Source organism: Mustelus asterias, chromosome 11 (assembly GCF_964213995.1).
Source record: "Mustelus asterias chromosome 11, sMusAst1.hap1.1, whole genome shotgun sequence".
Taxonomy (NCBI): Eukaryota; Metazoa; Chordata; class Chondrichthyes; order Carcharhiniformes; family Triakidae; genus Mustelus; species Mustelus asterias.
The window spans coordinates 102,002,040-102,029,681 of NC_135811.1; the positions used below are offsets into that span (position 1 = coordinate 102,002,040).

Below are 27,642 nucleotides of genomic sequence, written 5' to 3' on the forward strand. Positions count from 1 at the left end.
TGCAGGCCCAATGAAGAAATGTAGTCCAGGTAGATTCAGTAGCTGGATTCGTATATGAGAATTGTTGCAGCATTTCCCCAAAGACGTTAAGTGGCTAAGATCAAGTGTAGTATCGACGTCCTGCACTTGGTTGAAGTCATGAGGTTACACCAAGGCTTCATTTGAAGCAATTTTTAAAAGCGGCATCTCGGCCTTTTGGCTAAGATGCAAATTAGATCAAACCTTGGAGAAAGCCGGCTCCAAACAGCTTGGATCAGGTAGATCAAGCCCAAGACAGGAAGTGGGAGGCCTGTCTTGTCAGCTTGGATCTGGAATGTATCACTTAATGGATTGAATTGGACTTTGATTAGATTGAATTGGAGATACAAACAAAAAGAAATTCCCCGAATCGGTGGATTTTCATCTGGATACAAAGTTAGTTACTTGCAATATTCCTACCAGGAGCTCACGTTTCTGTACTGATGGACTTGAAAAGGAAGAGACTGGGAGACCTTGAGATGTTGCAGTTTTTAAAGGCATAGTTATTGCTGCCCCTTTCTGCTGTGATCTCTGCAGTTGCTGCTTGCAGACTGCCTAATTTTACCTTGGTTCCTGGGGTAATGAGATTTTATTTCTGTAGCCAGTTTCAGTCACATGATCGATACTTCCGTTGTTCACCCAGAATGATTTGAAGTTAGAAGCCATTGCTCCACAATGAAGAATGAACATGGGGTTCTCTACACTTAATTTGTGTTTTAACTTTTTTGTTAAGTATTAAATTCGGGAAATCTGGAAGTCAATTGGATAAATCCGCAAAAAACAGAAGATGTGAATTCCACAGATTTTCTTTGCCTTGGTATGCCCATTAAACGGGGCAACCTATCCATGGTCATTCAATTAGGAACTTTCTAGATGCTTGAGGCAGTTTTTGGAGAAATTGCAAAAGTCACCTGACTCTTGGCAACCATCATAGCTGCCTTTTCATGTCCATTTTTGAGATAGCAATTCAAGAAAATCTCGAGTCAATGCAGTCCATGTTTCCAGTTATGGATACGCCGTGCATTTACTGGGCATGACAGGAGATAGAAACTTTGTTTAACAGCATCTGAGTTAGTACATTTTTCATACTTTCTTAAAACCTTGGAGCATCATTTTGTGATTCATGATTGAAGATGCACTTTTAAAATATATTTTGATATATTTCATGAAATATAACAATGCAATAATTGCCACCAAAAATCAGCATATTTAGTTCATTCATGGAAGTCTCACAACACCAGGTTAAAGTCCAACAGGTTTATTTGGTATCACAAGCTCGGAGTGCTGCTCCTTCATCAGGTGAGTGGTTGAATTCAAATTTCACCATCTGCCGTGGTGGGATTTGAACCCGGCTCCCCGGATCGTGCCCCGGGTCTCTGGAATACTAGTCTAGTGACAATGTCACTGTGCCACTGTCTCCCCTACTACTCACCTGATGAAGGAGCAGCGCTCCAAATGCTCGTGATACCAAATAAACCTGTTGGACTTTAACCTGGTGTTGTGAGACTTCTTCCTGTGTCCACCTCAGTCCAACACTGGCATCGCCACGTCATAGTTCATTCATGTCACAGGATACAATTTTAACAAATTTCTGCTTCTAATGAATAAACAACCATGCTGTCCAATCCTGGATAGAACTCCTGTAGAACCTCAAAGGCAATTAGGGATGAATAACAAATGCTGGCCTTGCCAGCAATGCTCACATCACATGAAAGAACAAGAAAATAGCTCCCATTGCTTGTCTGGGAAATGTGTTTGTTAGACCCAATGGAATCCTTGGTCCGTGATACATAATATTGACCTCATTCCAGCCTGACATTATCACTGAATATTGCAAACTTCCTGAAGTACCTAGTCATAGTAACCAGTGTGAAATTGTTTCAATATACAACAAGGTAAAGTCACCTGTTGGCCAATGAATGGGTAATCTATGATGTATCCATTTTTGCAACATTGCAAAAATGTTGGGCCAGTAGAACACTGGAAAAATAAAGGCAGCTCAACTAAAATCTGTGGAATGATAGAAAATTCTGTTTGTACCGATTGTAATTTCATTTTTCCTTGCAACATATTTGTGTGGAGACAAAGCTGCTACTGAAAACGCAGCTTATGTCGTGCGCAACTTGTAACGAGTCGGATATTTTCATTCTGACATCATCCCATTTTCTCCCTTTTTCCGAAGACTGCGACTCTTAGCAAGAGTATATTACTCGTACAAGTAACTATTCTTTAGATGGGTACCTGGAATTCGGTGCTGGTGCTGTGTAGGGTATCAGAGCTGGGCCATTTTGCAGAACAAAACATGCCAACATACTAAGTGGGACAGAATAAGGATGCATTTGGCAGCTTGAAGCTGAGTCTCCATGGGACTTGGCTGGAAGCAAGAACCCAATTGGGTATGATCATAAAATCCTGCAGTGCAGAAAGAGGCCAAATGTCTGCACTGACCACAATCCCATCTCGGCCATAACCCCATGCTAGTCCCCCTGACACTAAGGGGCAATTTAGTGAGCCCAATCAACCTAACCTGCACATCTTTGGACTGTGGGAGGAATCCAGAGGAAACCCACGCAGACAAGTGGAGAACATGCAAACTCCACACAGACGCTGACCCCAAACGGGAATCGAACGCGGGTCCCTGGAGCTGTGAGGCAACAATGCTAACCACCGGGCCGCCCCTATGATTGTGTGGTAGTTACGCAGCTCAGTTAGCGATGCTGGAAACATTGGGCTCAGTCATATTGGTTGAAAATATTAATTCCGTTTAAATAAAATAAATCTGCAAATACAAAGCTGGTACCTGCAAACATGATCGCAAAGCTGCCAACATGGTTGTAAAAGCCCGACTGGTTCAGTAATGTGCTTTGGGGAAGAAAACCCCCTCTGAAGTGCCCTAGTAAACCTTTCATTTGCGTCAAACTCCAGACAGTAAATGCTGGTCCTTCAGCAAAGCTCGCGTCCTGCGAATGATTACTTTTCAAATGTGCAATTCACCCCACTCCCTTCCCCCAAAGAAATTGTCCCTTTCCTCCCTGCCCACCATTTTGCTAATTCAGCACAAACTGGCGGTCGACTTCTTGTTACTGAATTATTCAAAGAATAAATGAAGTCAAGATATCAAGGTTTTCAGGAAAGGTAATGCAATGTTTAGCATTTTGATGCTCCTGCAATCAGTGATGTGAACACTTATCAAAACGTTTGAGAATTGCTCTATCCCTTGTACCAGAAAAGTCATCCAGAAAATTGGCAGCGTAGCCACTGAAACTGCTGACCCCGTCTCAAAGCCGAAGTATTGAAGCAGTAGGTTTCAATATCCCATGTTCACGCATTCAATTTACTTTTGTTTTTCTTTGACAGATTACAGACAATACTTTAATTCAGCTTTCAATCTACTGCCCACGGCTTCAAGTATTGGTGAGTAGAAACAGAGAGATAGGAACAGGAGCGGGTCATTCAGTTTCATGAGCGTATTCCGCCACTCGGTTAGGTTGTGCTGATCTGTATCGTAATCCCGTCTACCAACCACCGTTTCATTCTCTTAATGCCCTTGCCTTAAAATAATCTATCAAACTCCATTTTGACAATTTCAGTTGATCCTCGACAGCTATTTTATTTTTTGAGGCTCCATTCCAGATTACCACTTTTGATTTTGAAGAAGAGATTTGATTTATTTGTGTTTTAAAAAGCATTTAGACAATTACATGGGTGAGATGGGTATAAAGGGATATGGGCCAAACGCGGGCAATGGGACTAGCTTAGTGGTTTTTTAAAAAAAAAAGGGTGGCATGTGCAAGTTGGGCCAAATGGCCTATTTCCATGCTGTAAACCTCTGACTCTATTTGATTTGACTTATTATGGTCACATGTATTGGGATACAGTGAAAGGTATTGTTTCCTACATGCTATACAGACAAAACATACCGTTCATAGAGTGCATAGGGGAGAAAGAAAGGAGAGGGTGCAGAATATAGTGTTAGAGTTGCAGCTAGGGTGTAAAAAAAGATCAGCTTAATATATGGTAGATCCATTCAAAAGTCTGATGGCAGCAGGGAAAAAGCTGTTCTTGAGTCAGTTGGTACGTGATCTCAGACTTTTGTATCTTTTTCCCGACGGAAGAAGGTTGAAGAGAGAATGTCCGGGGTGTTTAGGGTCTTTGATTATGCTGGCTGCTTCCCTGAGGCAGCAGGAAGTGTAGACAGTGTTAATGTATAGGAGGCTGGTTTGCGTGATCGACTGGGCTATGTTCACAATGTGTGGGCAGCACAGTGGTTAGCTCACAGCACCAGGGACCCGGGTTGGGTCACTATGACGTTTGCACGTTTTAAGAGTTTGCCATGCTAAATTCTCCCTCAGTGTACCCGAACAGGTGCCAGAGTGTGGCGACCAGGGGAATTTCACAGTAACTTCATTGCAGTGGTAATGTAAGCCTTACTTGTGACTAATAAATAAACTTTACTTCAACTTTGTAGTTTATTGCAGTCTGTCAGAGCAGGAGCTATACCAAGCTGCGATACATGTGGAAAGAATGCTTTCTATGGTGCATCTATAAAAATTAGCGAGTCGGCTTTCTTACATTACCTCTAAATGGCCTAGCTCTAATTTTTATGTACTAATGTTCTGGGCCCTCCAAAGGAATTAGGTTTCCCTCTATCAACTCCATCAGTCATCTTCAAGAAAATCAGCAAAGATCTCTGAAGCCTGGCCTTCTTTGTTCTTCACTGTACCCAATTTTCATAAAGTGCTTTGCTTAAGAGGTTCTTGTGTAATTGTAGTGTTTTAATGTGCTCTCAAAACTGTAACTTGCACGTCTTAGCTCTATTTTATCTGATCACTTTGCTCTTTTCCCTTTCTTCTCTTCCCTTCCCCATGTCAAGTCTGTGCTGGGGCTACTAAATCTGTTCAGAACAGAACAGTGCCAAGTTTCCTGCTGCTTGGCCAGAAATTACTTTGGCCTTCAGGGCATTTGCTTGCAGTGATCTTGAGCCAAATAGCAGGACTGGTCTTTTAAGTTTCCATCAGTTCTTTAAGCTGGCAGTCGCACCTGTGGACTTGAGCGGCTCAACTGTTGGATTATCAAAAATGCTGCTTATGATTGATATCTACCATTAGCAGACTCGTTGTGTCTAACTCTGCCCCTGCTTACGCTGTACAGAAGGACAGGAGTTAGAAATATAGAAACTAGGAGTAGGCCATTCGGCTCTTCTAGCTGATCATCAAATTATTATAATTCGGGTCAGAAACTCCAAAGTGTTTTATGAAGTCCGCCTGGATCATAAGTTTTGCAATTTGAATTTGACTGGCGTAAGCATGAGATGCTTCGCTTCAGGTATGATTCAAATGACCCACTAGGGAGCTTTGATCAAACAGTTTATTTAAGTATACAGTTAACATGTTTAGAAAGAAAATTATCAACAACTTTTACCAATTACAAATAAGAAAAAAAAACATGATATTGTGATATTGATACCTTAACAGCTAAATACCATTCCAACCAAACAAATCCCATAAAACGCTTGCCATATGTTTCTTAACACACACAATACAAATGCTCACGTAATGCTGGAACTTAGTCTGTTGTTTGGATGCTGCAGTCCACTTGATACACACACACACAAGCTTGAAGTCAGAATAGCTTCCCAAAACACCAGGGAAAGAGAGAGCGAGACTCTAGGTACTAGCAAGCAAACCACCAACAGCAGAATTTTCACTCCAGGAAGGCCAGGAGAGCTGCTTCCAGCTGGCCAGCAGAATTTACAAGACTAGGGAGAGAGAGAAAATCTGCCTGCCAGGTACACCTTCCCCTCCATTTCCCTTTAGCCCCGAAAATGTCTTCTTGGAAATCACACAATGTTTTGGCTGCAACTAGTTGTTGACTGTTCACTGTTGTGGAGGCTCAAGTTCTATAATAAAAATTCAACATTAGATTTGTGTGTCGGAATTTTTCTTTTCTAACTGCCCTTCTAGCTCTTGTTATGTATCATTAATGGTTCTGTTTTCTTTATTTCTGCTAGTTAGATTTACAGCTTGCCGGTGTTCTTGTGATATCGATTTTCTTAATTATGTGCGGTTATTCTACCGCAGTTTCTGCTGTAATAGTTTTCAATTTTCTATGCTACTGATTTTTAGGATTTGTTCTCTGCTTGACGTGCTGCTTTCTCTTTCCTTCTGCTTTCCTAACAACTGCCGGAAGGCAAAGATTTCTGAAATATTTGGAGTGTGACCCATTACAGGAAATCTCCATTTGGTCTAAAAACAAACTCATTGCAGCAATGATTAAAACATTTAAAATAGGAATTTTGGGCAGTAGCACCTGAGCTTAACAGGTTTTAACGCAAGTTTTATTTCTGCACTTGAGGAATTTGTACTTTGGAACTGGCTTTTAAAACAATTTTGAGTTTTTAAAGTTTTGTTTATTTATTAGTGTCACAAGTAGGCTTACATTAACACTGCAATGAAGTTACTGTGAAAATGCCCACGTCGCCACACTCTGGCGCTTGTTCGGGTACACCTGAGGGAGAATTTAACATGGCCAATGCGCCTAATCAGTACGTCTTTCAAACTGAGGGGGGAAACCGGAGCACCCGGAGGAAACCCACGCAGACACGGGAGAACATACAGATTCCACACAGTTAGTGACCCGAGCTGGGAATCGAACCCGGGTCCCTGGTGCTGTGAGGCAGCAGTGCTAACCACCGTGCCGCCGGCCAAAAGTCCTAGATTTTAAATCTTTCCCTCAACTCTCCCAATCCCATTTGGCCCTTGTGTGCATCCTCCCCTCTCTTTGCCATCTCAACACTACTTTGCGAAGCATCCTTGCTAATTCCTTCTGCCAGTCCAGTTCTGACCCTGCCTTGGATAAATCTTCTTGAAACTTGTTTTAAACAAGCTTTCAGTCCCGCGACCTAGTCCTTTCCTTCCTGGCATGGAATCGTTTTATATGCTCATTTAATTCTATTTTCTGAAGTGCTCGGGACAGTTTGAAGTTGAAAGCGCTGCGCGAATTAAGTTGATGTTTCTATGCAGAGTTTATCGCACTGTGAATTGATCACCGACGATGGAATTCGCCATCTTGGGAATGGGGCCTGTGCTCATGATAGACTGGAAGTGATAGAGTTAGATAACTGCCCGCTGATCACTGACGCATCACTCGAACATCTAAAGAACTGTCACAGTCTGGAGAGGATAGAGCTGTATGACTGTCAGCAGATAACGCGTGCGGGGATTAAGAGACTCCGGGTAAGCATGATGTTCTCTTCTGTGCGTTTGAGCTATATTTGTTTTATTAGATTGTAATCGCTACCTAGTTACTTGTCCACAATCCCACACCTTGTATTTAATTATTTTTGTTGTATCCCCGTGAGCCTTGTTTGATGTTTCTCATGCAAATCAGATACGTTTTATAATGACAATAGTGATGTAACTAATTACTTTGTGGATATGCGCTCTCCAAAGTAAACGTTAGATGAGTTCTTTCGAGAGTTAATTTCTGTCGGGCCAGAGATCAGATCTCTGCTTTTATTGGTGGAGAGGCAAGTTGAAGGATGGCAGACATTGTGGCCCTGGGTACTTTGTGTTCATGAGTATTTTTCTGTGCATAGTTAATACCCTTATCTTTGGGTCGTCATTTACTATGATAGGAGTAGGTTTAAGCTCAAAGGCAGTAGATCAGGAAATAAGCAGCAGCTATACGCTTTATAAACTGTGCGCCAAGAGATCAAAAGTAAACAGAAAAAAAGCGAAGTAGTGGGAATCACTGATGCCACTGATCTGTAATTACAGCATGACCGATAAATGGGATTTTGTTAATAATCAGTGCTGCACTGGAGTAACAGCCTGGATTATGGGATCAAGTGGGATTTGAGCCCACAACCCCCTGACTTGGGAGGTGTGCTTGCTACCCACTGAGCCGCAGCGTAGGCTTTCAGCTCAGGAATTCGTTACCTAAATTTTTCCACCTCACCACCCCTCTCTTTTTAAAGCATTAAAGGGTGAGGCGATGGCCTAGTGTATTATCACTGAACTATTAATCCAGCAACTCGGCTAATGTTCTGGCAACCCGGGTTCGAATCCCGCCATGGCAAATGGTGGAATTTGAATTCAATAAAAAATGAAGAATCTACTGATGACCATGAAACCATTGTCGATTGTCGGAAAAACCCATCTGGCTCACTAATGTCCTTTAGAGAAGGAAATCTGCCGTCCTTACCTGGTCTGGCCTACATGTGACTCCAGAGCCCCAGCAATGTGGTTGATTCTCAATTACAGTTATCCTCAGGCAGCTAGGGATGAACAATAAATGCTGGCCAGCCAGCGACGCCAATATCCCATGTATGAATAAATAAAATTACCTGACCGCATGATGTGGGTAAATGCCCTTAGTAACCGCGTACCACATAGATGTGAACTATTAACATAGGGCCTCGATGGATGCAATTTTGACCTAAACCTTCAGATAATTCTAACACGTTCAATTAATAAACTTGGTTCTGACCTAATTCCCTCCTGTTTTTGTTTGAAATTGCAGACGCACTTACCGAACATCAAAGTCCATGCTTACTTCGCTCCAGTGACCCCTCCTGCATCAGTGAGCGGTGGTCGCCAGCGTTTCTGCAAGTGCTGCATCGTCCTATGACACCAGCTTTCTTTTTTCCAAATCTATTTAAATAGCGTTAGAATGGAGACGATTGAATGCCTCATCAGTGGTGATCCTGGTGGATTGTTGGACTGTACAGTAAGGCTGTCCAATCATTGTGGCTGTGACTGTTCACATGGTTTAAGACAGCGTGGGTGATGCCCATGTCAGTGGGTGCAGCCATATACTAGTTCTGTCACTGTATGATTCAATTCAGAGATTTCCCAAGAATATGGATAATTTATTTTTTTTAAATCAATGTTGGATTGAAAAAAAAATTGGTTTTCATGTATTGCAGTGGGGAAAAATTTTAACCTGTTTTCGAATTATATAATCTATGCTGGCAGCACAAGAGTGCTGTGTGACGTAACCACCTTTAAAACTGTGTACTAACCCTTTTGCCCACTGGTCTCACTTTACACGGTAAAGGAAGGGAATTGTACAATTGGATTCTTGGTTCAAAGGTTTTGTACAGAGCTTCTTGTTGGTCCAAACCTGCAGGATATCCTGCTATTCCTTCTGTGGAAGGGAAGCAGTGGGGTGGCATTATCAGCAGTGCAATTTGCCGATATTATTCAGTATTGCACAGCTGATCCTAGAGCATGGCCCTCCACAAGTTAGCTGCTTTGTTTTGTTTCCTTTTAAAGAAATGTTCTCATCTCTCCCCACCTGAGCACATTGACTCCTTCCTTGGCGTGTGGTACCTTCCGTACCGCGCACAAGCAGTCAGTGTTGATGTGAGTTGCAACTGTGAGTTTTGTCAGGTGTTTGAGCGTGTTTGGGCTTGTAGGGTGGGTGATGGATTCCATTCAGTCACAAACCTGACCTCATTTGACATGGTCAGCGTTGCTGGGTAAAAATTCAGATCAGGAGCCCAAGGGGAAATTCTTTTCAGTTAACTCTGGGCAGCTGAAACCAGTTGTATTCTACCCTTCCCCGAGCTGAGATCAGCAAACTCTGCACAGCTCAAGATTGTTCTCTATTAGCTCTGAGTATCAAAAGAAGATGGTGGTTTCTGTAATTCGAAGAATACAGAACTATGGTTGTAATATTTCTCCAGTCATTTCTATTTGACTGATACTGTACAACTTCGCATTGACACTCCCTAGCTTGTGGTTCTTGCTTCAAGTAAAGCACCATAGACACACCAGTGTAAAAGTTGTTTTTCCATTTTCATAGGATCTCGAATGTGAACGCATCTCAATGTCAGGGCTGGAGCCAAATACAAATAACTATTTTACAATCAAATTGCACAGTGAATACAGTCCCCTCTTGAAGGATCTGCACGTTTTTCATTTGAGATTTGGGGGTGATGATGAAGCAAGGCGTGTATCATTGTGTTCATATTTTACTGAGAGTTTACAGGAACCTTGCTTGATGTTCTGAGATCAGTGATGCATTCCTGAATTAAACCTTCACTGCAAAAAAAAAAAATCCTAAAAGCATTCACCAATGACTGACAGTACAACTCTGTCTATTTTAAGTCAAAGAACCCAGGGCCCATTCCATTAGATCCACAAACCTTTCACCTTCTGGACATAATTTTTTGTTGAGAGGTTAAGCTATTCATGGGAGTGTGAGGTATGCTATGGGCTGGATTTTGGAGTAAAGGTTGGAGCTGTTTCTTTCTTTATGGTTTATCTCAGTGCAAGTCTGGAATTATTGAGAAGTCATCAAAACTGCTTCTGAATATAAAGGCACAATATTGGCGCAGTGGGTGGAACTGGCCATGGAACATGCAGAGGACAATAACCCTCGTCCCTCCAAAATTGTCCTTTACAATTCAGTAGCACAGGGAATACTTAGCAGAACAAAAACTATTGATTGCAGTAGAGACATCCTTCCTGGCAATTGTATGCAAGATGAAAGTAATGTTAAGAAAATTTGTATGTTATTGAATTTATTTATATCCTCTTTGCTATTCATATTTTTACATGTTTAAAAAAAAATCAGCTTTGCCTCTTTTCTACTAGTTAACACCTTATTTTTTTAAAATGATGACATTTCTTCAGGGATGCTTCCAGTTGGCTGCTGTAACATTTGGTGAGAGATCAGCATCTGCACATTTCCATTTATACAAGACCAGGTTTACGTCGATTTCCTGCCAAAGATACAGCAGTTAATTGAGAGAAACTGTCATATTCTTGCCGGAGCACGTTTTCAAAGCTCCACCTCTGGCTGTGTCCTCCTTCTGTTCAAGACTCTTGTTTCTGTTGGTTTTGACTTGTTTTCAGTTCACGTGTGGCTTCCCTTTACAGCTGAATACCTTTGTGATCGTCTAAACTGCTAGTTTTTGTCCTATACATTTTATTCCTCCCTGTTCTAGATGTTACCTAGTGGGAATGCCTTTCTACTGATGGGCTTTTAAGCAACAACTGTTTGTATCCACAGCTGGTTTGCATGCCACATTCATAATATGCTGGTAGGATACATGTTAAATATCACTGCGAGTTGTTTTGTGCTAACCTGCTGTCAATCCTGCGTCGTCCAGTTAATCCAGCACTTTTTCCATTGACAAAGTCCTAGAGGCTTTTGTTCACATATCAGCTAGTTAAAAGAAAAAGGTTGTTTCCAGCATAATACCCCACCATGTATTTCCGATTCTGGATCTTGGTGGGATCAGCTGTGCAGGGTTCTCAAAGATAGAATTTTTGCTTGGCCCTTCCGTTCAGTATTTCCAGATTAAAACCTGATCTTCTGGTCTGAACAATATCCTTGTAGGTTGTTTGTCTCTGCCTGTCTTTCTCAGCGCCACGGGATGTTTTACTGTGTTAAATGCACAATATAAATGCAAGTTGTATTGTATGCTCTTTTTATTCTGGGTATCAAGTCATCTGAAAGGCATCTGCAGCTGCTGCCAATGGCTCTTGCACCTTTTTGTCTAAAACTGTAAACTTGGTTGTTGTTGTGTCTTCTGCTAGAGTCACGTCCAGGGCCAAACATTTGGTACATTGATAGATATTCCAAACTCAACAGCCATGGGCACTAATGCAAGACCAGTTTTGTCAGATACACTCCCATCTATTTTGGCATGGTCTTCAGGATCTCATGTATGCTTTTGTTGTCCTTTGTGCATTGAGTATTCCCTGCTTTGGTCTGGGTATTGTTATGATATGACAGGTGGTAACTGTTGGGCTGCCCAAATCCCAAAGAGAAACTGGGACAGGCTATCACAATGATTTGCAATTTGTATTTGATTAAGAGAAGGTATTTGTGTTTAAGTCAGGAGCAAAAATTTCAAACCACTTGTGGTGATTTTTAAATAAGTTTAACCATTTATTTTAAAACCTTAAACACACAAGATTACATTTGCACTTTACAGTGGTTCTGCAAACATTTCCCACAAGATTTCTGCTTAATCCAAACTCAAAGCTAAACAACCCTTTTAGACAATAGTCCTCTTCGCTTTACTCTATGAAAATTCCAGTAAGATTACCACAAACGTCCGCTGTTGCAACAGGGAACTATTCCACAGGCTTCTTCCTCTCCACTCGTACAAGAAAACCAAAAGCTTGTATCAAAACCCTGCAGACATAGCACTTGCCTCCTCTGAAGGAGGCTGTAGGTTGCTTTCCACAGGTCTTTTTCAGCACGCACACCCTTCAGGATCTCATGGCCACACCTACCTATACGGCCTTCAGCCTCTCTCCGCATATATTTTCCCCTTTCATCTTTAAATCTACTGTTTTTACATCCCTTTGGAAGTTCCCTTTCCCAAAATATACAGACTTCTCGTTATTTTATGGCTATTTTTAGATAAAAAATGAACTCATTTCTTTGTTTTATTAATTTACGATCTTTGCCAATTTACACTTTCCTTTTGAGATGCACTTAAGTCACCCCTTACCTTCCTAATGCAAATTTACATTCCTGCTGCTCGCTGGTATCCCATTTTAGCCCTGCTCATCTCGACTTTAAAATGCTTGCTTTCATACCTAACCCCTTTCTGAAGTTTTAACCTTGCATTCTAACTGTCTTTAATTATATTTATCACGCCCATGCAAGCCTGTTTCACAGTATAGAACAATGATGTTAGGAAAATACTGAAAAATATGATATATTGTCACAGTATTCTGCATACCATAGCATCTGAACAGATCACCGAGCAGTTAAAATGTAAGAGGATGGGTGATATTGAATGGTGGAACAGACTTGGGTTAAATGGCCTACTCCTATGTTTGTATGAGTTGTGATTGAAAGCTTCTTGTCTGATAGCAATCTAGTCTAGTTGGACGTCCATAATCAATAATGTCCATCTTAAATTAGTGCTCTTATTGGAATAAGGGAGGGAACTTGCGTGTATTTCTGGATAGGTAAACTGAGAGGCTAATTGGTCTCGCTTGTCCAATAATTGTTATATGGCAGTATAACTCTGAAATAGCACCACAGTGGTAAAATTGGTAGCTGTATCAATTGGTACTGGTAGATTTTCTACCTATAATTAATCTTCTCCAATGCATAATGGAACCATCATCTCAAATGGAACAGACTTGATCCTGCTCACCGAACGGGAATAAACTTTAGCAATTGCATCTTTAAGGAACGTACACTTCCAGTGGTGCTTGGGAGAGTGACCTTGGATCATCTAATGAGAATCAAAGGTAATCTCCTCAAGGACTTGATGCTAAATGATAGAAAACCAGTACGACGTCTGGCCAGAAATGCAACCAAATTGTTCGATATAATGGCAGGGCATCTGTGCCATTTGCAGTTTGAGGTAGTTATGCCAGGTGGGTCCATCTGGCATTTGCTGACTCCCGGCCAGGTTATCACTGGAAGTATTAATATCAAAGAATTGAATTGAGGAGCATTGCTGGTATGGAAGCAGAGTGCTGGTATGGAAGCAGAGTGCTGCTCTAATGGGCCGGTGCAGAGTCTACTTTTTTTGCCAAGCATGTTCTTCATCTTCCCCGATGTGATGGAGTCTCTCTCTCTCCAGGAACAGGCCAAACCCCAAGGTAGATCTGGCAAGTAGCTGCTATGTGTTTGGAAGATCAGTACTACAAACATTAACCTTGACCATCCTCTGCAGTAAAAGCCCTACTGCACATTAACGTTTAAAGCCTTTTTGGGCTTGGCTTGATGTTGTGGACATAGCTATGAGAAGACAGAGCTGACCAATGCAAGAACAGATATTGCCGAATACCCTGCTATGGGTGGGATCACCAAAGCAGCATTCATGTAGAGGGATTCAAAAATGAAAGAAACAGCAACAAGATCTTTGAAAGTTAGCTATCTGAAGCTGGAGTGAGTGGGAAAGGTTCCCTCACTGCTCATTAACATGACAAACACAAAACCTATGCTGCCGTTCCCAGCACATGCAGAGTTGTCAAGAGCATGAGAGTGGAAGGTGTCGTGTCAGTCAGTGCAGCAGACCAGCACCGTGGTCTGCATTTCCCTGGCTGAGTGGAGGATCCTGATCAGGATCTTTGATTCCCTACACAATGTGACGATGTCAAATACAAATGACTAGCGTACCTGCATGTGTGGTTGATGGTCCACCGCATCTTCCCCTCAGAGTCTCCTGCGACCGTAGTTTCTACACAGTGAAAGAACTCAGAGCTCACGTAAGCCCTTCCTTGTGGAGGGACTGACGAGGAGTGAGTGGGTCAGCAAAGGAAAATGAAGAATTATGTTTGTGTTGAAGAATGGAAGCCCAAGGCATCAGGCCACGTCCTATCACATCGTGTGTTGGTTAAAAAAGAATAATTGCCGAAAGAGAGTGGTTATGGTGAAGTGGCATTGGAGTGGGTTGAAATGAAGTGTTGTTAAAAGACTTCTCTGCACCTCATAGATCAGATAAGTGAAAGACTCCATCGGATAAAGCTTCTGTGCAAAGTTGATTTGCACAGTGAGAGATGCCATCCCTTGTAAAATGTGAGAATACTGCTGAAACATTGGAAGAATAATGACAGTTGCTGAGTGCTTTCCTAACATTGTTAAGGCACAGAATCAAGGTTAATGCAGTAGGAGATCTGATTTGTGATATGCCTGTGCTGTGCTTTGATAGAATCCCTATAATGCAGAAGAGGCCAGTTGGCCCATTGAGTCAGCACAGAGCATTGAGTCTGACAGATTACCCAGGCCCATCCCCCCCCCCCCAACAATCCCCGTAACCCCGCTAATCCCCCTAACACCCACACCTTGGGACACTAAGACACAACCTAGTATGGTCAAACCGTCTAACCTGCACATCTTTGGACTGTTGGAGGAAACCTGAGCACCCGGAGGAAACCCACACAGACATGGGGAGAACATGCAGACTCCGTGTAGACTCCACACTGACAGTGACCCAGGCCGGGAATCGAACCTGGGTCCCTGGAGCTGTGAGGCAGCAGCGCTAACCACTGTGTTGCCCATTTCTCCAGAATGCAAATATTTGTTTAGCTTTTGAATTCAAACACACACAACTATCCCTTCATACCGAGTTAACTTGGTAATCCTGGTGACTGACCAGTTGACTAGTGTTATGGCTCGGTTGCTCATCTGAAGCTGTGTTTAGCAAGCAACGTTATGTGGTGAGATCGATTGGTCTTGATGTTTAACTGTTTCAGCTGCAAAGCTTTGCTGTGCAATTGTTATTTCCATTTGAAATTGAGTGACGCATATTGGAAATAGTGAGTAATCCACAGCGAAACACAATGTAAGCACCATAGGGTTAGATGTTTTCTGGTTGGATGGGGGTTTGTGTTGTCGGGAGACAGAGAACCTCCTTACAATGCGACATTACAGAATAGAGAACAATAGCTGCCTTCTGGGCCAGCTTAAAGCCAGGTCTGAGGTGTTGCTGTTAGACCCTGTACTCGGCATGGTCACTGCAATCTCACATGTGCAACTCATTAAACATTAGAATATCTTTAGACCGCGAGTGGAAAATGTAGGAATTAAGTGGCTTTTAAATCGTTTTACAGTTTGACAGATTTGTTGAGGTAGTTGAAGTGAATAAAAATGATCACCCAACATGTTTCATTTTTAAAGTTATTATGAGTTAAAATTGGATTCAAAATGAGAAAAATGCCCAGGAATGTTGATTGGAACCATCACAGGCAAAAGCAATCGGGCCTCCTGCTGTGGAAAAGCATTGCAGCCTTTGATTTTAAAGTCTGTTGCCTGCCTATATTTTCAATGCTTTCAGCCTCCAATCCCCCGCCCCCCAGGGAAAAAATTCTTAAGTATGAATGAGACAATTGAATTGAGTTTCCTGGATGATCAACTGGGACCTGAATTTAGACTCCATTCCCTAGACCAGGAAATGGAGAAATCGGGCAGGAAAGTCTGATTCCTGACAGCCTTGCAATGATCTGTACTTTTGGGTTGGATGTTGGGTAGGTAGACCTGGCTGTGAGGTCCATCATCGTTAAACAGTCTGCAGAGGCGTGTGTGTGTGTGTGAATGGCAGCTTGTCCGAGGGAGCCTTAACTCAATTTGAGTCAAGCCATCAGGGGAGGAGGGGGAGAGAACTCGCAAACTGAAGTTAAATCGAAGATGCGGTGTAAAAACCGCCATGTGCGCGCAGAAGCGTTCTAGTGTGCGCCTATTGGTACATGCTCAACCTGTGACATAAACTGAGGGCCTTGCTGTAATGAAGAGACTTTGATGTGATGTAGAGAGTGGGTGAAAGGGTTAACCTGATCAGAAGAAAAAATTACTACCTTTCTAAAGCTACAGCATAATCTTAAGGAGCTGAAACATTGTTTTAACATGTCCGATGAAACAGTACAGTTCATTTACTTATGCAAGGTAAGGTTACTTGAAGAAAAATCATTTTAAGAATGTACATATTTTGTAAAAAGGAAGAGGAAAAATTAAAAAAAAAAAAATTCAATAGCGTGGTGTGCGGCCTTAATCATCAAGGTTATTCTCTTTATAAATTATGCGAGAGATTAAAGTCATTAGTTATTGAGGCTGTGACTCCTGGCAGTTGTACTCTGGTCCCAGTGCCCGCTACCTGTGGAAGGAATGTTGATACACTTCAGTAACGGCAAGTGGTTGGAGAGTACGCAGATGTGTAGAACCATATTTTTTCTCTGCGTTTTTTTTTTCTACATTAGTGTTATTTTCCTCTGCGAAATGAGAATTAAATGAGTTTCTAACAAAACCTGGGGTCCAGAGCCAGTTTACAGTGAGGCCTGTACGGTTACCCAGCAAAATAATGTCAGAGGTTGTCCCCTGGTGTTAAACTGATGTGTGATAAGTTTCTTCCTCCTGTGTAGTTCCTGTGTATGTCACGCCTGGTGGGACTGTCCATAGATTGGATGCATATAAACCTGTGATTAAATGTTTGGTGCGTTTTTTTTTCTCTTGACCATTCCCATGTGTAATTTTCTGAAAATCAGTGTTGAATCTGCAGTTTTCTTTTCCTTCCTTTTTTTAAATGTTTCTACCCTTCGTCGAGTTTCAACCACTAAAGTGAGTGAAGACTGTCAGCTGTCAGCCTCGTTTCTCAATATCGAGGTGGGTCGGGCCATTTCATTGCTGCAATGAATCCATGCAGGCCTCACTAATGAGAAATAACCTGACAATTTGTGTTTCAGGCTTTGAAAGAACATGTTACATTTAAATGTTACATTTGGTAAATAGGTTGAAATCTTGTTCAATCCCTTATATAAAAACCTGTGTTGTACATACTGTATTCCAATTATATTGTAATCTGTGCTAATATTCTCAAACACTGAGTGTTCATAATATAATGCCAATGTATTAAATAGTGGAGTATTTCCTTTACTGTGTGGCTTTTTTTTTTGTTGAGAATCCATAGAATCTTTACCGTGCAGAAGGAAGCCATTCGGCCCATTGGGTCTGCATGGACACTCTCTAACAAGAGTACTTTACCAAAGTCTTTTCTCCCATCCTATCCCCACACGTGTACCATGGCTAATCCATCTTACACTTAAACTTCTTGGGACACGAAGGGACAATTTAGTTAAAAGCAAAATACTGCAGATGCTGGAATTTGAAACAGAAAATGCTGGAAAATCTCAGCAGGTCTGGCAACGTCTGTGGGGAGAGAATAGAGCCAACGTTTCGAGTCTGGATGACCCTTCGTCAGAGCAGGGGCAATTCAGGATGGCCAATCCACCTAACCTGCCCATCTTTGGACTGTGGGAGGAAATCTGAGCACCCAGAGGAAACTCATGCAGACATGGGGAGAATGTGCAAACTCCCCACAGACAGTGATCCGAGGCCGGGAATTGAACCTGGGTCCCTGGCGCTGTGAGGCTATGGTGCTAACCACTCTGCCACCGAGGTTTCTCTCTTTCCCACTCCCTAACACTAACAGCATCAAACTGCAACAACCCCTCATTCACATAATGTATTTTGATTTGATTTATTATTGTCATATGTATTAACACAGTGAAAAGTATTGTTTCTTGCGCGCTATACAGACAAAACATACCATACATAGAGAAGGAAATGAGAGAGTGCAGAATCTAGTGTTACACTACACTACAGGAACACTAGCTGACAAAGTAGTGCATAAAGTAACAAATATGTTCTTTGTGAATCTTGAGGAAATATGTTAGAACGAATAGTGAAACGTCCCACATGCGTCACTGGTTTATAATTGCCAGCTTGCACTCCCCTGACCCGCACAATTGAAACAAAAACAAAAATTGATGGGAAAACTCAGGTCAGACGTCATCGATGGAGAGGGAGCTGGAAAGATAAGCGTTAAGCCAGCGGAAGGATTGACGGGCCAGAGAAACCAAGGGGAAACTCTACCATTGGGTGGAAGGCAGTGGGGATTGAATAATAAAAGATTTCACGATGCAAGGAGAACATTAATGCTGATTTGGCAAAACAAGGTTGTGTACAAATGAGACACGGATAGCTACGTTAAAAACCTTCTGAATGCAACATGAAGGGATAAAGAAACGAGACATCCCAGCAAAAAGAAAAAGAAACACCAAACAAAATGAAGGCAGCTGGCAGGGAAAGGGGTTGTGGAAAAGGGAGTGGGCATTAGGGGTGACTGAGGAGTGCACTAAGGCGTCCCAACAGAATGCTGGAAGGGGAGAGCAGGGGAAGATGGATTTGGTGGAAGCATCCCACAGGAGTTGGTAGAACTTGTGAGGAGATGTAACACCCGAACTTTCACCTCCTCGCTTCTTTCTGCCCAAGACCCCAAACACACCTTCCAAGTGGGAGCAATTTAGTTGTACGTCTTTCAAGTTACACTCGCTGTTTACAACGTAGCCCCTTCTATCTTGGAGAGAACAAATGGAGACCGGGTGACGGCTTTGCAGAAACACGTCTGTTCAGTCCAAAGGCCCTGAGCTTCCATTGCTTGATGAAGAAATGGATAGATTTCTAGACACTAAAAACGTCAAGAGGTTTGTGGAGAAAGTGGGAGTATGGCATTGAGATAGAGGATCAGCCTCGATCATATTAAATGGGGGAACAGGCTTGATGGGCCGAATGGCCTACTCTTGCTTCTTTTTTCTAGATTTCGGTGCTTCTCAATTAATTATTTCAATTTGGCACCCTACGGTCTGCTGGACTCAAGATTGAGGTTGACAACTTAGATCATAACTGCACCTTTATCTTGTTCCATGTTTCTTTTTCTCTTTTTATTTTACTTTTGTTGGAATATCTTGGCTTGTTTCTTTCTTTATCCAACACATTGCATTCAGATGGTTTGTACGCAGACACTTACACCTCATTTGGACACGACCTTTAATACATCCATTATCTCTCTCTGGCTGATGCAGCGTGAAATCTTTTGTCATTTAATCTCCCCTAGCCTCCACCCTATCACAGGCCTTCTCTTTTCTTCTTCCTGCCCCGTTCCACTGGCTGAAAAACTCCTACGTTTCTCCAGTTCTGATGAAAGGTCATTAAGCCGAAACATTTGCTATGTTGCTCATAGAATCTACAGTGCAGAAGGAGGCCACTGACCAATCGAGCCTGCACTGACGACCAATCGAGCCTGCACTGACAACAATCCCACCCAGGTCCTGTCCTATCCCCATAACCCCACATATTTTACCCTCCTAGTCCCCCTGAAATTAAGGGGCAATTTATCCTGGACAATCAACCTTACCCACACATTTTTGGACTGTGGGAGGAAACCGGAGTACCTGGAGGAAACCCACACAGACACAGGGAGAATGTGCAAACTCCGCATAGACAGTGACCCAAGGCAGGAATTGAACTCGGATCCCTCTCCACAGACAATTCCTGGCCTGAGTTTTTCCGATGTGGAGATGCCGGCGTTGGACTGGGGTAAACACAGTAAGAAGTTTAACAACACCAGGTTAAAGTCCAACAGGTTTATTTGGTAGCAAAAGCGGGTAAGTGAAACTAAACCACTGTCTGATCAGCCATCACTTGCAGCATGGTAGTCTGATGGATGCTACAGTGTTGGATCCTCACTTGGTTGAACACTGCCGACCTCCCCAGCAGTACAAGAACGGAGTACATCCTCTCTGGTCAGCTGAGGCACTCTGGCTCAAGGTCAGTCAGGATCTTGAGTTCAGCCTTCCCTCCACCTGTTTGGGACCTCTCCCTTTTGTTCTGTACCAGCTGGTTCTGTATGAAGACAGATGGAGAGAGGGCAGATGATGAGGATGCCTGGCATGTGTGGATGGTGAGTGGGGCCATGGAGGTGATGAGGACATGACCCACAGGGGAAACGAAGATGTGTATGGGAAAGAGTGATGGTGTCCTTTGAGCTGGTGTGTGAGATCCCTGTGGCTGAGTGATGAGAAGAATGACTTACCCTGGTGGAAGAGAGGAGATCGTTCATCTTTTTTCAGCACTGGATGGCTGTCCTCTTCTGCATTGGGCTTTGACACTGACAACTGGTGACCTTACTTCCAGGTCTTTGGGTGGAGTACATCGCAGTGGGCCTCCATAAGGTCCAATACGTGCTCGAGGGTGAATTTCAGGGCAGTATGCTTCTTGACTTTGGCAGCCATGACTACCCAGTGGCCGATGTGCTCGCTATGTGCAGGGGTGGCCTTTAACTGTGGTGCCCAGATCATTGCATTACTGAGGTGGTGGAGAAGCAGGTGAATCAGAGGCTGCCAGTCAGTGATAGTGTAGAACATGTGCAATTCTTTGGGATAAGTGCCACACAGTACAGTTGAAAAAGCCACCATTACCATCAGTGAGTTAAACGCCACTTTCCCCACCTAAAATCAGGCTATGTCAACTTTTGGGACAATTCCGCCCTGTGTCTGCTCTCACACTCATGCCTGTTCTATTCCATTTGTCACCTTCATGCTTACACAACCTAATTTTCTTCCTAAAACGAACACTCCTTTTCAACTCTGTCTGTTTCATTCTCCAGTGGGCCTGCTTTAGGATATATATATATATAGCATCTTTAATGTAGAAATGTGCTAGTTTAATGGGAGGTTTGTTTAGCATACAGCTAATGTACAGCATAGTAAAACCTATTCCGAGCCCAGAGGAAGAAGGAACTTGCAATTATTGCACTGTCTTTCACAACCTGGAAACATCCCAAAGCACTTCACAAGCAATTAAGTGTATTTACTGTTGTAGGATACACAGCAGCCAATGTGCAAACAGAAAAAAATCCTACAAACAGTAATTAAATAAATAGATAATCTACATTAGTGGATAATGTTGGTTGAAAGATAAATATTGGTCTGGACACTGCTTTTCTAGGGACAGTGTGGTGGCTTTTTTTATTCTTCACCTGAGGGAACAAATGGATCCTTGGGTTAACATCTCACCTGAACCATCTATCTGGTCCATTAAGCCTTGCTCCCCGGGATTTTGGGAGTGTTACACAACACTGACCGAGAGCCTCACTGAGAGGCAAACAAGATAGAAGCAAACTGCCTATTTTGGAACAGGAAAAATCTGAGGAGTTTACTCTGTGAACCCCTAAGTCACAGAGTCATACAGTGCAGAAAAGGCCATTCAGCCCATCGAGTCTGCACCAACAGTAACTACCACTTGAGGCACTCTAATCCCATTTCCCAATGCTTGTCCCAAATCCTTGATTGTTATGATATTTTAAGTGCTCATCCAAATCCTTTTTAAAGGTTGTAAGGTTTCCAGCCTCCACTACCTTCCCAGGCAGTGCATTCCCGATTCCCTCCACCATCTGAGTGATTTTTTTTCTCAAATCCCCTCTGAACCTTCTGCCCCTGCCTTAAAACCATGTCCCCTTGTGGTTGGCGCCTCAACCAATGGGAACAGCTGTTTCCTTTTCACCTTGTTCATACTCCTCATAATCTTATACGCCTCAATCATGTCCCTCCTCAGCCTTCTCTGCTCCAGAGAAAACAATCCAAACCTATCCAGTCTCTCTTTATAGTTCACTGCTCCATTCCAGGCAGCATCCTGGTGAATCTCCTCTGTACCGCCTCTAGTGAAATCACATCCTTCCTACAGAGGTGACCAGAATTGCACACGGTACTCCAGCTGTGGCCTAACCGGCGTTCTGTACAGCTCCAACATTACCTCCTTACTCTCACCCTCTATGCCACGACCAATAAAAGCAAGTGTCCCATATGCCTTCTTTACCTTATTCACCTGCTCTGCTGCCTTCAGGGATTTGTGAATAAGAACTCCCAAGATCCATCTAATCCTCTGAGCATCCTAGTGTCCTGCCATTCTTTAAATATTCCCTTGTTCTTGCTACTTCTTAAAAAGTGCATCACCTCGCACTTATCAGGGTTAAATACCATCAACTAGTTCTCTACCCATCTGACCAACCCATCGATATCTTCCTGTAACCTACGACCTTCTTTACCATTAACCACCCTACCAACCTTGGTGTCATCTGCAAACTTACTTATCATTCCCCCCACATTCTTATCTATATCATTTATATATATCAAATACATGGGCAACACCAAGGTAATTAATACCCAGGAAATAATGATAATTAAGGGATCTTCCCTATATCAAGCTGATCCGTAGCTTGGCTTTTATTACCTGAAATGTTCTTCTCTTTCAGCAACTTATTTCCTTTTGGAAATAGTCAAGGAATCCTTGCCACCTGTTTAGTAATCAGTTATCAGAGAGCCTTGGCATGCACTTGTGGAGAGACGCAAGCAGTGTTGCACATTATCAAGGAGTGCCCCCATTGCTGAAGTGCTGGACTACATCTTAAACTTAGCAAATGAGGAGGCTTTCACTTGGCTTCAGAGATTTGGATCCAGTGAATAAATAAGGATGATGATTTTTGAAAAAAAATAAAAACTTCCTTGCGCCTTATCGAAGTAGTTATTGTGTCCCCGAATTCTCCTACGACATTATCCAAAACTCTGCCACCCATTGCTGGAATCTTGTGGATTTTTGGCACGATTCGCTTGTCATTACGAGAATCGCGACTCTCGCGCACATTTGACATGATTCGGCATGCAACAAAAACCGACTTTTTGAGATTCCGGGATCAGCCTATTTAGGGACCATGGACACAGACCCTAAACTCTGGACTTTCCCATTTAAAATGCCATTGTATTTCCATTGATAAATTGAGGCTGCACTCCTAAATATTCAGTGAGTAGAGAAAGTTATTGATACATTTGCAATACGCTTGGACATTGTGCTGTGGAGATTTTGTGAGACTTTTCTTTGTTTCATTTTGCTTGTTTTATATACTTTTTTGGTACTTTTATTCTCATCAAAAAAGCCAATTCAAATCAAGTCCAATCATGGTCCCCACATGAGGGCGGCACGGTGGCACAGTGGTTAGCAATGCTGCCTCACAGTGCCAGGGACCCGGGTTCGATTCCCAGCTTGGGTCACTTTCTGTACGGAATCTGCAGGTTCTCCCCATGCCTGCGTGGGTGGCCTCTGGGTGCCCCAATTTCCTTTCTCAGTCTGAAAGATGTGCTGCTTAAGTGCATTGGTCATCCTAAATTCTCCCTCCGTGTACTCGGAGTGTGGTGATTAGGGGATTTGTACAGTAACCCAGTGTTAATGTAAGCCTACTTGTGACACTAATAAATAAACTTTAACTTTAAATCAGATTCACGCTGACAGGAGGCAAGACATTGTATCCCATCTTGGACTCCATCAAACAAGATCCAAGCTGACAGGATGAGGCTTTGCACCCCATCCTGGGCTTGATCTAATACTTCATCTTAGCCAAAAGACCGAGATGGCTTTGAATCATTGCATCAGGTAAAGCCTCAGTTTAACCTCATTGGCTACCCTGATCCTTTACTCTGCCCTAGCTTGGGCAAACCACCATCGCACAGGTCAGCACACCCCCAGTGCAATGGGCTAGCCCCGTCCCCTGCCTGATCATGGTTTCACCCATGCCAGGTATACAAATTGTTAGATTTATGGAAGCAATAATGTTTCTGTTCGAGCCATATTTTGAAATTTCTACTTGGAAATTGACCACCTTGGCGCATTCCTGTTTGGTCAGACAAGCTGACAGAAACAGAAACGTGGAAGATAGGAGCAGGAGGAGGCCATTTGGCCCTTCGAGCCTGCTTCACCATTCATCACAATCATGGCTGATCATCCAACTCAATCCTGCTTTCTCCCCATAACCTTTGATCCCATTTGCCCCAAGTGCTATATCCAGCTGTCTCTTGAATGCCTTCAATGTTTTGGCATCAATTACTTCCTGTAGTGATGAATTCCACAGGCTCACCACTCTTTGGGTGAAGAAATGTCTCCTCACCTCTGTCCTAAATGCTCTATCCTGAATCCTCAGACTGTGACCCCTGGTTCTGGACTCCCCCACCATTGGGAACATCCTCCCTGCATCTACCCTGTCTAATCCTGATGTCTAAACAATCCTGAAAAGTAAACCTGCCCTTACTTACTGGAAGAGTGAAAGATGATTGCGATAGTGATTCTGCGACCAGGTAAGATAGCAGACAAAGCAACTTATTTCAATTGTACAAAAGCAGAATACTGCAGATGCTGGAAATCTGAAACAAAAAATTGCTGGAAAAACTCAATAAGAAGTTTAACAACACCAGGTTAAAGTCCAACAGGTTTATTTGATAGCAAAAGCCACACAAGCTTTCGGAGCCCCAAGCCCCTTCTTCAGGTGAGTGGGAATTCTGTTCACAAACAGGGCATATAAAGACACAAACTCAATTTACATGAATAATGGTTGGAATGCGAATGCTTACAGCTAATCATGTAAATTCATGTAAATTGAGTTTGTGTCTTTATATGCCCTGTTTGTGAACAGAATTCCCACTCACCTGAAGAAGGGGCTTGGGGCTCGGAAAGCTTGTATGGCTTTTGCTACCAAATAAACCTGTTGGACTTTAACCTGGTGTTGTTAAACTTCTTACTGTGTTTACCCCAGTCCAACGCCGGCATCTCTACATTGGAAAAACTCAGGCCAGGAATTGTCTGTGGAGAGGGATCCGAGTTCAATTCCTGCCTTGGGTCACTGTCTATGCGGAGTTTGCACGTTTTCCCTGTGTCTGTGTGGGCTTCCTCCGGGTACTCCGGTTTCCTCCCACAGTCCAAAAATGTGCGGGTAAGGTTGATTGTCCAGGATAAATTGCCCCTTAATTTCAGGGGGACTAGGAGGGTAAAATATATGGGGTTATGGGGATAGGACAGGACCTGGGTGGGATTGTTGTCAGTGCAGGCTCGATTGGTCAGTGGCCTCCTTCTGCACTGTAGATTCTATGAAAGCTTGTGTGGCTTTTGCTACCAAATAAACCTGTTGGACTTTAACCTGGTGTTGTTAAACTTCTTACTGATTCTATGAGCAACATAGCAAATGTTTCGGCTTAATGACCTTTCATCAGAACTGGAGAAACGTAGGAGTTTTTCAGCCAGTGGAACGGGGCAGGAAGAAGAAAAGAGAAGGCCTGTGATAGGGTGGAGGCTAGGGGAGATTAAATGACAAAAGATTTCACGCTGCATCAGCCAGAGAGAGATAATGGATGTATTAAAGGTCGTGTCCAAATGAGGTGTAAGTGTCTGCATACAAACCATCTGAATGCAATGTGTTGGATAAAGAAAGAAACAAGCCAAGATATTCCAACAAAAGTAAAATAAAAAGAGAAAAAGAAACATGGAACAAGATAAAGGTGCAGTTATGATCTAAGTTGTCAACCTCAATCTTGAGTCCAGCAGACCGTAGGGTGCCAAATTGAAATAATTAAATGAGAAGCATCGAAACCTAGAAAAAAGAAGCAAGAGTAGGCCATTCGGCCCATCAAGCCTGTTCCCCCATTTAATATGATCGAGGCTGATCCTCTATCTCAATGCCGTACTCCCACTTTCTCCACAAACCTCTTGACGTCTTTAGTGTCTAGAAATCTATCCATTTCTTCATCAAGCAATGGAAGCTCAGGGCCTTTGGACTGAACAGAGGTGTTTCTGCAAAGCCGTCACCCGGTCTCCATTTGTTCTCTCCAAGATAGAAGGGGCTACGTTGTAAACAGCGAGTGTAACTTGAAAGACGTACAACTAAATTGCTTCCACTTGGAAGGTGTGTTTGGGGTCTTGGGCAGTAAGAAGCGAGGAGGTGAAAGGACGGGTGTTACATCTCCCCACAAGTTCTACCAACTCCTGTGGGATGCTTCCACCAAATCCATCTTCCCCTGCTCTCCCCTTCCAGCATTCTGTTGGGACGCCTTAGTGCACCCCTCAGTCACCCCTAACGCCCACTCCCTTTTCCACAACCCCTTTCCCTGCCAGCTGCCTTCATTTTGTTTGGTGTTTCTTTTTCTTTTTGCTGGGATGTCTCGTTTCTTTATCCCTTCATGTTGCATTCAGAAGGTTTTTACGTAGCTATCCGTGTCTCATTTGTACACAACCTTGTTTTGCCAAATCAGCATTAATGTTCTCCTTGCATCGTGAAATCTTTTATTATTCAATCCCCACTGCCTTCCACCCAATGGTAGAGTTTCCCCTTGGTTCCTCTGGCCCGTGAATCCTTCCGCTGGCTTAACGCTTATATTTCCAGCTCCCTCTCCATCGATGACGTCTGACCTGAGTTTTCCCATCAATTTTTGTTTTTGTTTCAATTGTGCGGGTCAGGGAAGTGCAAGCTGGCAATTATAAACCAGTGACACATGTGGGACTTTTCACTATTCGTTCTAACATATTTCCTCAAGATTCCCAAAGAACATATTTGTTACTTTATGCACTACTTTGTCAGCTAGTGTTCCTGTAGTGTAGTGTAACACTAGATTCTGCACTCTCTCGTTTCCTTCTCTATGTACGGTATGTTTTGTCTGTATAGCGCGCAAGAAACAATATTTTTCACTGTGTGTTAATACATATGACGATAATAAATCAAATCAAATCAAAGTACATTATGTGAATGAGGAGTTGTTGCAGTTTGATGCTGTTAGGGAGTGGGAAAGAGAGAAACCTCGGTGGCACAGTGGTTAGCACCATAGCCTCACAGCGCCAGGGACCCAAGTTCAATTCCCGGCCTCGGATCACTGTCTGTGGGGAGTTTGCACATTCTCCCCGTGTCTGCATGAGTTTCCTCTGGGTGCTCTGGTTTCCTCCCACAGTCCAAAGATGGGCAGGTTAGGTGGATTGGCCATCCTGAATTGCCCCTGCTCTGACGAAGGGTCATCCAGACTCGAAACGTTGGCTCTATTCTCTCCCCACAGACGCTGTCAGACCTGCTGAGATTTTCCAGCATTTTCTGTTTCAAATTCCGGCATCTGCAGTATTTTGCTTTTAACTAAATTGTCCCTTAGTGTCCCAAGAAGTTCAAGTGTAAGATGGATTAGACATGGTACATGTGTGGGGATAGGATGGGAGAAAAAACTTTGGTAAAGTACTCTTGTTAGAGAGAGTCCATGCAGACCCGATGGGCCGAATGGCTTCCTTCTGCATGGTAAAGATTCTATGGATTCTCGTTTTAAGTTGCACTGTTCATATTGTATCAACCAGGGTTTCCACTGCTGTTACCCATTTGGAAAGCTCAGGTTTTCAGACACTTATTGAGGAAGGGACTGAACCCATCCATGGTCAGTTGCCTGTTTGTATTTACTGACCAGGCTTCCACATACGAGTAAGATTTGATTTATTGTCACATGTAACGAGAGACAGTGA

General features: G+C 42.9%; 1 protein-coding gene across 1 annotated transcript in view; it reads left to right on the top strand.

Annotated features, from left to right (window-relative positions):
* Window positions 1–10,071, top strand: part of LOC144500743 (F-box/LRR-repeat protein 20-like) — a 147,333-nt gene extending 137,262 nt beyond the window's left edge. Inside the window, 3 exon segments of the mRNA XM_078224137.1 lie at window positions 3,376–3,432; window positions 7,041–7,253; window positions 8,542–10,071. Coding sequence (XP_078080263.1) covers window positions 3,376–3,432; window positions 7,041–7,253; window positions 8,542–8,649 — 378 coding nt within the window. The 3' untranslated portion in view covers window positions 8,650–10,071.
* The last annotated feature ends 17,571 nt before the right edge of the window (window positions 10,072–27,642 follow it).